Genomic DNA, 14,035 nt, shown 5'->3' on the forward strand with positions numbered 1-14,035 from the left:
TATATTTGTATATATATTGCATTTCTGTATAACTTATATATAACATGCACAAATGAAATTGAAACATGAAATATTTTCTTATTTGGTGTAATAACAATGTTTAATGGTCATTTTAGAATTTTGTCACCTTCATCATATGAGCAAGGCAACCTGGAAGGGTTACCACTTCTATATTTTAGGTTTTAATGAGGCCAGAACAGTTTTTGCAGTTAATATTATTAACACATGTAGATTACAGCAGTGGGTTTGTGGGATCCCAAACATTAGGAAGTAAAACCAGTGTAAACATGTGAAACATATTATACTAAAAACTGCAATTGTGAATATTATGTGTGTGTGTGCGTGTGTGTTATAACTCTCTTTGAATAATTGGATGAATGAAATAACTTCACAGACATGTGTGTTAATATGTTTTAATATGTAGTCCAAAATGAGGGCCCACTTTCAGAGCATGGGTTAGCCCTTCATTACGCTGTACCTTGCCCCAAGAAGTAACTCCGGTATTAAGCACCTTTGACCTCCAGCACTGTCAACAGTAAGCTGCTCACTGAGTTGCCAGTGCGGCCAAATCCACCAGCAGCAACCGGTTTGTCACGTGACTAGCGTGCAGCGCTGCCTGCCTATGTGTGTGTGTGTGTATGTGGCTTTATTTCCGTGTTCACAGGAGGGCGAGCTGAGCTGAATGAGTTTTCACGGCGGCTGTGTGTCTGTCTTTCACGCCGCGAAACTGCGTCTCAGTGCGGGGATCTGTCGGGCGGGGGAAAACTCGCTCATTCGCATCTCCTGGACCCACGCTGCTGCAGGACCATGCTCACGCGGGTGAAATCGGCAGTGGCCAATTTTATGGGAGGTATGGTGGCTGGTGGCCCCAACGGTGATCATCCCGGCGGCTCGGATCTGCCGCTGAAATTCCCGTACAGCAGACCGCAGTTCCTGGGACTTTCGCCGGACGAGGTCGAGTGCTCGGCGGATCACATTGCGAGACCGATCCTCATAGTGAAGGAGACCAAGCGGCTGCCGTGGTCCACCGGCTACGCAGAGTGAGTAACTTGTATGCGTCCATCTTTTCTTGCACAGCACACACAGCATCCTTCGGGAAGTGAGCGCGTCCTTACTGGACCACTGAGATCACTCACCAAGACATAAACAAAGGCACCAGCCGCTTCTAATATTATTATGTCAGCTTTTATGTGCATATGCTTGTTAAATTAAAAATCAGGTTAAGGCGCAGCAGCTGGCCTTTCTTGTAAATGACAGCCTACATTACTGTATAAACAACACAGACTCCTATGAGGCCAAGACCATGACACATAAGCATGCCTATCTACCAAAAGACAGGGTCTTTAGCCTTTATGGCCTTATAGGAATGCCTTATTATTGTGATAGTGTCGTTAGTAGATGGAAAATACCATTAAATAGGCTATAATAGGTCAAGTAAGCTAATAGTGCAGACAGATAATAAGGAGATCAAGAGTAAGCTGCACCCTCAAAAGTAGGTTTTATTATATTATTTGATATTAAATAGCAATGACATGTTTTATTGGCATAAGGCTCAGCAGGAAACCTCTAAAAAATCACCATCACCAGAACCACTTCTCCTGTTCCAGTGTTTTGTTGTGTGCACAGTCTTGTATTATTGTATTAATAGTTATTATTTTGCTTTTGTTATCTCAGTAAAGCCGGTACAACTTGACCTTTAGATGTATGTTACGTGAAACACAACACGCACCTAAGATAATCTTTTTTATTATTGATATCACATCTTATGTTTGGGCATATGGAATCCATTTGCCACCCTGCATCCTCCTGCCACATGTGTAATAAACCAGCTATGTTTGATTTTAAGAGAGCTATTACAAACAGTTTCAGTTCAGTGTAGCAGCTTGACTCATGAAAACCTAAGTACTTTGCTTCTATAAACGGTGCACAAAAAATGTCACAACAAACATGAGATGATGCAGACTTGGTGAAATATTTTGACTTTTTCTAACAGCAACAAACAGGAGAGGGAAGTAGGGGATTACTTTATTTCCATGCTGGTTAGAGCAGCGTGCTGTACCCCACCCTCAGACTAAAACAAACCTTAACTACACAAATGCTGATTTCATATAGTTTACATTCACCTTTGATAGGACATAACACAAAATATGTGATAGAGTCTTGTTCTCATCATTATCTAACGCCCAAGAGCACAGTCACAACCGCTTCTAGTCATGCAGCCCATATAAAGTATCCGGGTGGTCTTGTGGTTAGTCAGGCTGTCTAATAACTATAGAGGTCACATTTCATTCCTTGAGGCAAATCTAACTCCACAATGTGTGAAACAGGCAGTTAAGTGCCTGTTTTACACATTCATAAATTCACAAATAAGATGAGTTTGTTCTGTGTTTTTCCCTCGACATAGTCTTATCTTCATGCTGCTGATAGGCTGTTATGACAGAGTGCCTTTTTCCTTGAGCTTCATTGTTTAATCGATGATGTTATATGTGCAGTAAGATCACTGTGTGTAGAAACTCCCCCTATCTCTTTGCATCTATAGTTTCAACTTCTGCTGTCCTTCTGTGAACCCAATTTAGATGAACACTTTATCAGCAAAGAGAGACATTAGGGCTACAACTACAACTGTTGATCCTTGATTCACTATTTCAGTACTAAAACAGATGTATAAGGTCTCCTCTTCCTATAGAATGAAATAGAAATTTTGAAATTGTTGGATTCTCATACATGCCCTCCTCTATGCTTTTTCCTCATGCTATATCTGCCATGAAATTTCTTTTTTTTTTTTCTTTTTATCTCAGAAAAGAAAGGATGATAATTCGCTTCTGTGAACCCTCACCCAGTATGTTCTAAAGTGGTTCATATAATTTTAGTTGCAATGAAAATACAGATTTTTGGGCTAGATATCGCCAGGACAGAGCCATACTGGGGATTTGTCAACAGCTGGTTGACCAGCAGACTTTGTTGTTGTGAAAACTCACTGTCGGTGGAAAAATCCTGAGCCCATATAAGATGATGTGATCCATACAGATCCACAGGTTAAGAGGGTCAGACAGGCTACCAATGGATCTTACTGATAAAAGGCAGGATAGATACTTAGTAGTGCATCTAAAGAAGATCATCTGGAGGTTACACTTGCCTGGGTAGCATTGAGAGCGGTTCTTATGTCTGATGCTATTATAAAGTCATTACTTTTTTATATCTTCTATTGGTTGTCATAATGTTAATACTCACAAGTTGGCATCTTTCTCTATTGTACCATCCATCCCATATGACATTGAGTACTCTTAACCTTGTTTATATTTTCACATATACTAAGATGTAACATGCAGTATTTAAGACTGGCTAACAGGAATACAAAACAGATACTTTGAATTAGTTGTTTTTCTTTAAAGAAAACACGGTTTTAAGGGAATCTCTGAGATGGTAAAGTGTGTGTATCCTAGGGCTGCCCCGGTTAAAGATTATCCTTGTCGACTAGTAGTTGTTAGTTTCAAGCCATTAGTCAACTAATGGCCACTTCGGTGGACCAAAGCTCCTGTCTTAGTGGTTTAAACAAAAACCTACACTCTACGCACGGTACTCCAAACTCCAAGTTCGGGTAGAGTCAGCTAACTGAACTAACTAGCTAATGGCAGCTAGAGTTATCAGAAGTGCGCCAGTAGGTGACTTCTTTGTTTTCAGAGAAAAGTTCTGTTTTGCAACTTTTAAACTTTATCTATAGAGCACATATCAACAGAGTACAAAGTGCTTCACTTCAGAGACAAGGATGAAATAAAATACGACCGTGATAAAATACAAGAAAAATAAGAAGTAAAAAAAAGAAAGAATATGCTTTCCTATAAAAGTGCGTTTTTAGAAGTGATTTAAATAAACACACTGACTCTGACAGCCTTATTTCCTCAGCCAGGTTGCTCCAGGGCCTCGGTTCAGGGAGAGACTGGAGACCCCTGCCCAAGAGACAATTTTAAGAGTCGAAAACAGGTGTGATGTTATCGTAAAACTGGGTTCTGGTTAAAAGCCTAGCAGCTGAGTTCTGTACAGTCTGTAGTCGTTTCAAGTCAAATCAAAAGTCAAGTCAAGTCAAGTCAAGTAGTACTTTATTTTCCCCCAGAGGGCAATTCGTTTTGCAGCAGAAAGAACACACAGAAACCACGCTACACACACAATATCACACAAATATCAAAAACAGTTTTTACCAAAGGTTCTAGAGAAAAAGCTTTTGCAAGGCGTAATCCCCTGATACTTTGGTCCCGATGACAAGGAAAGGCTCTCAAATGGAGTGTGAGGTCTTAGTTGGTTTTTTCTGCGACCAACTGACCGGTTTAGTCGACTATTAGGGGGCAGCCCTAGTGTATCCTGCCAATTTTGATAAATGTTACACTCATACTCAGAATATTTGAGAAATAGTTACTTTGCTGCACTTCTTATACTTTTCTTTCAAGATTCATATGCTAAATTATGTAAAAGGATTCTGTAGTATCAGTACCAGTATTTAAAGATAATTTTCTTGAAAATGTCAAATCAAAGTCTAGGGACATTCAGGATGAATTGCACATCCCTGCTCTGTACTGTGTTTTTCTCCTTCATGTTGCTGCCTGTCTATGAGTAGACCTCTCTGAGCTTTCTGGGGTTATCTTGGGTTATTGTGTTGCTCCCTGTGGAGACAAGAAGAGCAGTTCTGCTTTATGAGGAGGATTTTGATGCACTCTCTCTGAGTGGTCTGACTGTCAGGCCCAGTGAGCATGATCATTTAAATGGATCAGTGAGTATTGCTCACTCTAACTTGTGTTACCCTTTTTTCACTTACTGGCCTCACTTTACGGACAGGCTACATTTAGTGCTGATTCTCTGAATATATTACAGTCCAGCACAATATCATCACTCTGCTAAAAACATGTAATTGAATTAACACCTTCACAGCAGTGTCAAAAAGCTTTATGACAGAACAGTTGCACTGGATTGCATTAGATTGTACAGGTGTTCCCAATAAAGTGGCCACTGAGTGTATCACAGCTAACATACCTCATATTATTAGTTGTGGTACAGTCAGTGATGTTACTACATACATCACCACCTTCAGGTTAGTGTACAAATGCAGCAGTTTGTGCACATAGACACATTGTGCACTTTAAGTAAGTTATTAAAGGCCACCTCATTAAGTGTAGCTATTTAGCAGTGTTTCAGGAGCAGAGCCATACCTCAACCATGTCAATTCTGACATTTCTATAAATGCCATACTAACCCATACACTGTTCTTTGCTCTTGCGTTCTGCACCCCTCCCTTCCTACTTCTTTCTCCTGTTTGCTCTTCTGCTTCCTCCTCTCTGTTGGGTTATGAGGGGGTCTGTCGTGAACCAGGTACTACGGTGGATTTCACATCAAAGCTTCCCCACATAGAAACACAGCTAACCAGCAGATCCAAGCCTTGCACAATCATTTTGTTCATCAATAAATCATTTCAACGCATATATTGATGGCGTGGTCCTTGCTAGTGATAGCCATTACCACTTCTTTGGGTGCAGTCAAATGATACGTTAAGTGATTGATTAATCAAGGAAATAATTGGTGGATATATAGATTATGACAATAATAATTAGAGGCAGCCTCTATTATATGATTAATTAACCTGGTGTGACTTCAGTCTGATTCTAATTGGGTTGTACTGTTTGGTTCTAGCCTTTATCTGACTGTTTGCTCCAAGCTACGTTTTGGAGGGTGAACATACATGGGACAATATGTAGCTCTAGTTTAGATAAAGTGGGGTTCAACTCACTGTGGTCATGAAAACAAATCAAGGGTGACAGTCAGCATAAAATATAATAGAAAGCTTCTGTCCAGTGGTGGGATGATTATGCCAAAACCAATTCTTTTTCTGAAGTAGCCTGAAGAAGAGGTTCATTAAGAGCTGTTAGAGGAACTTTATCAATTGGATAGATCCAATTTTGATGATGGTGTAGCAAAAACCAAATGCGCTTCACCTGAATTCCCCCTCTCTTCACCTATTCCAACTTGCTTGTTGGTATAGGGGGGTAATGGCACTGAGAGTGTAAAGAATAATTTGTGAAAAAGCTTTGCTCACTCACTCACTGTAATGACTGAGTACCAATAACGCATACCCCTGCAATGTCAGCAGCAATCTAATCAATACCTAATCAATATGTCTGTAAGCTAAACACTAGCCCCATCACTGCCTTTTGTATGTTTGTCAGTTCTTTGGCTTATGACTAGAAGGCTGTAGGTTGGCATACTCTGCACTTATTTTGTTTTCATGTAAAACACTTTGAAATAATTTTGTGTAAGATTGTGCTATACACATTAGAAAATTTGAAGTTAATTGAATTAATATCTGAAATAAACCTGTAGTGCGGAACTTTTGTCTAATTTGTCTAATTACATAAACACTGTCTTCACGTGCACATGACGTATGCCTACAGGTGAGCTCGCCCCCGACTCGTGTTCAGAATTAGCTACAAAAATATAGAGACATTTCCACAGTTCTAAGACCATAATCAATTGACCCTTCGCTAAGCCCCGCCTCCTTAGTTACTGTTGCCACAAGAGTGTGATTGGCCAGCTGTGTATTCGGGGCATTGCTTAGCGAAGGGTACATGTAATAGCTACATAGCCTACTCCAAATATTTTACAAGTTCCAACCTGTCCAAGAGCAGTAATGCAGCATCTGCCTTCAGTCTCTTCTCTTAAGTGCTCTCCAACAAGGAAAAGCTATAGCAATGGTTATCCGTGTTTGTTTTTACCGTCCTTCACTTTCTTTTTTTGACTATAATTCTTCCTCTGAATGCAGAGTTTCTTTTTTTATCTGGAGCGTCAGAAACTTTTATTGGACGCCTCATGGGTTTTTCTTCCATAGGCTCTTCCATACTCCTAGTGGCTGTAGCCTTCTCCAGAGTTGCGTCACCTCTGTTCAGTTTCAAATCGGGTGTTTTTTTTGGTATGTCTGCTTACAATGCAATGATGCCGGGGCATATTAACGCAAACTATGCAATCATAATTAACAAAATAAACCATAAACAATTCTTGTTTTGTTTTGTTTACACCATGGTTGATCATGGAGTTCTCTGATGGCTCTGGGTTGCTTCCTCGCTCAGCTTTTGGAAACCAGTCATTGCTGGTTGACATAAAATGCATCATTACTGGTGTGCCAGCGCTGGAATGACGCCTCAGACACCATTTTTAAAGACGCTAATATGCTGTGAAACACAGAGGGATTTACCTGGTGGTGATAGGCTTAATCAGCATTGTGTGAACTCGTTTGGCAAGAGCTTGAATGTGATAGACGTTTGTTTATACGTAAAAGTCCCGCACTCCAGCTTTAAGGGAACAGAGATGAGAAAGTGGCAGCTCCAGAGTGTTTAACAGTGTTAAGCGGTAGTTGTTGAATGAACTTAGGGTATGCATGTTCAACAAATACTTACAACATAAAGAAGGCTTAAAACACATTGTAAACACCACAAAAATGCTATTTTATTGTAGGTTTACCTATAATACTGCTTGGTTTTTCTTCTGACTCTTTCTCAGCTTTTTAAAATATTATTCCATTGTAAAGGTCTGATTAAAATAAGCCAGTGCTCATGGGCATTGTCTGTGGAGACAATGCCCATGAGCAGCACTTTTTACATATAAAGCCTCCCAGTGCTCAATCACATGATGCAGCACATGTTATGGCGCGTCACAGCACATCACTCTGAGGCAGAAACAACAGAATGCTGTTTCACTTCAGTGTCAGCTTTCCTTAACGTGTAGCTTAACTTTGAGTTACCACTGAACAAATGATCTCTTTGTGGAAGCTGAAATGTTACAGCCGAAAGTAATAGTAACAGCAATAAAAATAAAAAACAAAGAGAAACCTGAATACAAAGGAATGTAGCAAAGAAGAATATCTAAATACAGATCAAATATGCAATAAGAAGTTATTTTAAACATTTAAAATTACGAATGTAGGTAGGTACACAATATATAAAAGCGGCAGTAATTTTGGGATATAAAGATAGGCGTGTCAATGTACACATACAAATATCCAAAATCTGACCTAATTCTCATGTTAACAGGAGTCATACGGTGCATAATAAGAAATATTTAACATAAAGAATGTAGATGTGTTTAAAAAAATCTTAACTGAAATTGACATTTTGCAAATTTATAATATCGTAATGCCCTAAAACCAACTTGGTTGAATCTGATAATACCTTTGGAGTAAAACGTCAGGTCAAGTGTTACTGAAAAGGAAAAGAAGTGCAATGTAGATTACAGCTCTGACAGGGTAATTAAGGTCATGCCATTGTCTCAAATGTGAAGAAATAAAATGAGGTAACCGAATATGACAGCCCTGCTCTCGGACACAGATCATCCCTCGGGGGGTTGATGGCTTTTCCTCTTATATCAGAGATGAGTTTTGATAAATCTTGTGATCTTCCAGGGTCAAATGAATATCACTCCATCCAGTGCTGTGGTCTCAGACATGCATGATGGTGCATGAAGTTTGTGGCCTTTATTCAAATGAAGTTAGGGAAAGGAGTTAATAGGGCATGCAGTAGGTTTAGCATTTTTTAACCTAATAACTACATATTATTACACTGTGTGTTTACATTACTGTTGATCTTCTTCCAGACCATAACATCATTAAATTGACCATTTTTAAGAGACTTGTGAAAGAAAAAAAAGAAAAACAGAACAAAAAAACTAACCAAATATTAGCACACATTTGACTGATAGATGACTTAAATGATTATTATAAAAACAGTTTGAGATAATTGATATTTGTGTTGAAAGACTATTCAATTAATTGACTAATGTTCAACACTATTCTGATTCAATGTGCCATGCCACTAATGTAGGAAGGTGTGAATTCATAATAGTTGGGTAGCTGTGTAGGCAAATGTGTGTGTTTCCTTTAAACCTGTCTTATTGACACAATGCAAGGAGTGTGCAATTTTTAGGTTTTAGGATCAGGGAAGTGGTAAATAGCCCATTGTGTAAGACTTGTGTAAACCTTACTGAGTGAAGATCTGCCCAGTCAATATCCGTCAGTTTTACAATAGGGTTTTGTTAGCTGGAGACAGAAGATCTCTTCTCTGCATGTTCATCCTCATTAAACAAGGAAGTATTCATGGCTGCCTCTTATATTAACATATAGCCATATAATATCTCATATATTTGATATGATTATGACTTGAGACATTTTGTAAATATTTAGAGGCATGATACCAGTCTGTACATCTTTAAGCATAAACATTGTTAGTGTTATGACAATTATATGTTGAGAGCAGAAACTGACAGCAAGTTCAAAGTGAAAGAATACCGCCAACACACACACTTTCCTGCGTGCCTCTTGCTTGTCTAGCTCTAATTTCACAAGCTACTATATGCACAGTTTTAATAGAGATACTGTAGACCTAACATCTCCTGCGGTGTGGCTAAATTGAGAACGCCTAGAGTATTGTTAAGCAGTGTGTTCTTGTCCATGACTACAGCAGCTCGCAGCAGCAGTGCACCATCTGCCAGGTGTTGTATAATGCAGTATTTATGTGTCTTTCGGTCCTCTACCCTACATGCGTGGGTCTCAAATTGACATACATGTGTATGTAAAGAGTGTGTGTCTGCCGACTTTATCTCTCATTGTCTCACTTTGAAATAACCTTTTGAAAAGTTTAATCCAAGATACTCATTCTGTTTCTGATAGAAGAGAATATGAAAAAAAAAAAAAAAAAAAAAAAAAAAAAAATATATATATATATATATATATATATATATATATATATATATATATATATATATATATATATATATATATATATTTCATATTAGTATTATTATTATTATATAGTGGATGTATATTACCTATTGCACATATATTTTGTATACTTTAATGTAATTTGATGTATATTGTATTTGTTATTCATACTTAGGGTTAGGGTTACTTACAATTATACATGCATGCATAGTATACACTTATCTTAAGGTTTTGTAATGTATACAGTACAATGCATATGGCTTTTAAATTAATGTTTTATGAAATGTTTCATGCCATATTTCTCATTAAATTTCTTTAATAATATATATATCTTTAAATTTCAGTTTTTGTGATATCTTTATCTCATAACATGTCCTGTTCATGTCCCTTTTTTTTGTTCTGTGTGTTGTCGCCTCTCTCTGTTATCCAGGGTGATCAACGCAGGAAAGAGCACTTTAAATGAGGACCAGGCTTGTTGCGAGGTGCTGGTACTCAAAAGGAGACCTGCAGGAAGCTCTGCGCCCAACAGGACCCCCATGACCCGCAGGAGGTCTTCCCTGCCCAATGGAGAGGGTTTAGGCCTCCGGGAGTGCCTGGTCAGTCCAATTAATGGGTCTGGTTCAGTTAGGAAATATTTACCTTTTCCATGTGTCCAACTTGAATGACATTCTGCAGACACATTTTATGAACACAGGAAGGATAAGTTAAGAATGAACAAAATGCAACTGCAGTGAGATCTATTACCTCCCTAGAATTAATAACATACTGACAGGACGGATAAACATGTGTGCTGGTAACATCATGATTTCTGGGTATTGAAGTAAAAAAAGAATTTCTGCCATCTGCTGAGGTGAAGTGGAAATTCTTATAAAAACGTGAGTGTAGGAGTTTAACAAGTCATATTCTTTTTTTCTTATATTTTTAAGAGCAAACATTTAAAAAAAATAATTTTAAAGAACAAATAAGAGCTGAATTTTATCATTTGAATTCAAATGCTATTTGGGAGTGGGCCATCATTTTGATAAAATGTTAATGATGGTCACAGATTGGAGTCTACATTTAAACATTTATTCACTGATGAATAGCAGGTAATGATAAGAGTTGATGAAGTCTTTGAATGTCCCTGGGGCCTGCTGTTAGGAACCACTGTCCCCTTATCCTGTGCCATCAGCAGTTTATTGGGGCGTATAGCACAGCGTCCTTTACACACCACAGTTGCCTTTAACAGCTCTTGACAGCCACTAACACGGGCAGGCAAATGCGAGTACGTTTGCTTATAGAAACAAACAAATAGCCTTTAACCTTAGTTAAATATTAAATATTAATTAATAATAGTCCTTCCACGTGTACAGTATGTCGTGTACAAAAGAAAAGTGTTTGTCATTATAAAAAATAAACTTACTGCTGTTTGCTTTTGTAGGCCAGTGTACTACATTTACACAGTATATTGACACACTTAAGTCAGTCAGTGACAATGGTGGCTCTGTTCCTTTTTTGTTAGAAGGCTGAAAATACGATTAAACTAGTAAACATTGATGTCTATCCCCTGTATTTCACTGTCTTTATGATTTGACATGCACTCTGTGATTTCTGTATTTCCTCATTGTTTGTTCATCTCTAACCCTTTCATATATAGAACTTTGTGATTTCATTTCTAAAGGCAACATGTATCTATATATATAAAGTAATACTTCTGCTAAAAATGTCCCCTCAGTCTGCAAGTATTTTACTCAGGCCCTCCCAGAGCCTACAGCAAACTCATGCAAGTACCTCATGACTCACTACTGCAGTGATACTAGACCAATGAGAGTAGTGTAGAGCTTTTCTAGTGCTCTTTGTTTGCTTCATAGGCTAAAAGTTGTACTGTCTGCCTGCAGTATATTTAGAAAATCAGAGCTTTAGTGTGTGCAGAAATATGTGCAAGCAATCATCTATAATCAGTGACCAGAACATACGCAGTATAAACCCTGTCCCTGTAGAGGTCAGTCAGCCCTCTCTTTTTTACTTTATATATGTATACTATACGTTTTATTATATGTGACTTAATTACTAAGATTGGAGTTGTATTTATCAGACATGGAAAAATCATGGCCATTGGTTCCTGGAGTGCGGAAGATCATAGAGTTGCTGCGACAAACTCACAGGAGTACAGTGAATGAAGCAGATCCCAAGACTCTTTGTCTAAACGTTATGTAGGAGGTGGCACTTTGAGGATGAACACAAAAGACAATATTCAGTTTTGTAACATGCAGTGCATCATGGCGTTTCTATTAAAACCTGCAGATTGAAGCATTGATGAGCCTACGTTAACATCACAGCAGACCATCAAGGGTATTCTTTCATCAAAGGGTTTCATTGAATTGATCAGTGCAGTCCCCCTGAAAGCGTTCCCACTGAGCATCTACAGAATGGGGTGAATTGAAATGCAGTAGAATATAATGTAGCTTTCACTCATAACACCTGGACCATACAGCTTCCTGTCTGAGTCTCTCTGGCAGCTGTACGCGGGGCTAAAGTTGGTCCAACGAACAAGGGTTTCTATTCTTCTGGTCACCGAGACAGTACCACTGATGTGGTTCCCAACCTTTTTGGCTTGTGACCCTTTACAAATAATCTCCTCATGCCACCTGCCACAGGTTGCAATACAATTTGTCAGTTTCAAGCAATTTTATCAGTGTTGTTCCCCCCCTTTCATTTGAATATGTTTTAGAAAAGAAGTAAAATCAAGCAGAATTTCATAAAAAAAACAACAACAAAGATCAGAGAAAGGCACAAATTTGTATAGCAGAAATCACTTTGTTTTTGTTCCCTTTTTTTTCTTATTTCCGCCTAAGATGTACAGTATCTTTAGATTATTGGGCACTACACTGCATTTTATCATATGACTACAAGAAGAAATTAAGTTTTGACTTATACCATATTCACACTTATATAATGTTGGATGATGAGTCTTTACATTTTGTACATTTGATAACAAATATACTGTACCTTGTAACTGGAAATCATAAATCCCAGTATTGGATGCAGCTGTTGCCCAAGGATCCATTTAGAGATGATTACCGTATTAGATCTTGAAATATCTGATTGGCTGTTATCAACTTCTAATTGATTACTACTACAAAAAGTTAAGCCATGGCTAGTATTCTCAGCTTTTCACACACTGGATGAGTTTACTCCATAGAAAATACAGACATTTTCAGTCACTGTTTGGTTGATCAGTATGAATGTGAAGTCTGACAAAACTCCTCTACTTACATTCTACATCCCGCAGGTGTAAATATTGACACAATTGAATAATGTGTCTGTGTTTGACTCCTCTATATCCAGGACAGCTCTGAAGACCTAACCTTGCACTATTGGGCGTTGTTTGATGGCCACGCTGGCTCTGGGGTGGCTGTTGTGGCTTCCCACCTTCTGCATCACCACATCGCACTGCACCTTCAGGAAGTGATGGAGATCATCTGCACTCCAAACCTGGTGCCCCCCACATGCCTTGGGGAGGAGCCTATCAATCACCACCTCACCCCGACATCCCAACGCGCCCTCACCAGGGCCGCCTCGCTCCGTGGTGCCGCAGGGGCTCCGGGTTCTCCCAGCACCCCACCTATGCGCTTCTTTACTGAAAAGAAAGTTTCACAGGAGAGCCTGGTGATTGGAGCCATCGAAAACGCTTTCAAAGACATGGTAAGAGGCATGTGCTTGGTATGAAGTAGAAATCTGAAAGTTGTCATTAAATAAGGTGCCGACCTTTTGGCAGATAAGATCTTGGATCACCTGTCTGATGTGCAATGAATATTCAATACACACCATTCAAATTACAGAACTTAAATAAATGTTTTCTCGCTGCTCCTAATCCCTTGTTGTACAATGAAAGACAATTTTAAAGATACTGTCCCTGATTCTGTTTTTGTACACATTTGTGCCCCCTAATCTTGTCAGCCTAACTTTGATGTTAAAAGTTGAGTTTCATAAAAAGTGAGCTGGGAGGAAACTTTTCAGCTCTATATTATAATTAGGCATTTTATCCCTAAACTTATGTACAGTATGTTATCAGTTTATGATGTCTAAAAGTATTTTAACTGTTGTTTTTCTGAATATAGACTCTCCTTTAATGTCACTTATGTACTGCTATTTTAGTTAATCATTTCCTATAATCCCCAGAACAACATTGCTTGCCATCCTCCTGTGAAATCACCCAGAGTTGTATCTTCCATCTGTGGTTTTATCTGTATGTGGGGGGAAAAAGGTTTTTTTCTGTTGGTACTGCTAACAGAAAAAAAATAACAG

General features: G+C 38.6%; 1 protein-coding gene across 1 annotated transcript; it reads left to right on the plus strand.

Annotated features, from left to right (window-relative positions):
- Nucleotides 1-499: 499 nt before the first annotated feature.
- On the plus strand, nucleotides 500-13,601 carry LOC119885000 (protein phosphatase 1H-like). The gene is made up of 3 exons (XM_038695262.1): nucleotides 500-1,040; nucleotides 10,179-10,344; nucleotides 13,076-13,601. The coding sequence occupies exons 1-3, from the start codon at nucleotides 808-810 to the stop codon at nucleotides 13,454-13,456; spliced, it is 780 nt and encodes a 259-aa protein (XP_038551190.1). The 5' UTR covers nucleotides 500-807; the 3' UTR covers nucleotides 13,457-13,601.
- Nucleotides 13,602-14,035: the final 434 nt, after the last annotated feature.

This window comes from Micropterus salmoides, unplaced genomic scaffold, assembly GCF_014851395.1.
Source record: "Micropterus salmoides isolate LMB-PRFRI ecotype aquatic unplaced genomic scaffold, ASM1485139v1 Ms_hic_scaffold_384, whole genome shotgun sequence".
Lineage (NCBI taxonomy): Eukaryota > Metazoa > Chordata > Actinopteri > Centrarchiformes > Centrarchidae > Micropterus > Micropterus salmoides.

What these genes read in the sequence shown, in the direction of transcription:
- LOC119885000 (XM_038695262.1), top strand. Translation starts at nt 808, where the DNA reads ATGCTCACGCGGGTGAAATCGGCAGTGGCCAATTTTATGGGAGGTATG. An exon ending in TGGTCCACCGGCTACGCAGA is followed by an intron (nt 1,041 to 10,178) that starts GTGAGTAACTTG and finishes TCTGTTATCCAG; the next exon opens with GGTGATCAACGCAGGAAAGA. An exon ending in TAGGCCTCCGGGAGTGCCTG is followed by an intron (nt 10,345 to 13,075) that starts GTCAGTCCAATT and finishes CTCTATATCCAG; the next exon opens with GACAGCTCTGAAGACCTAAC.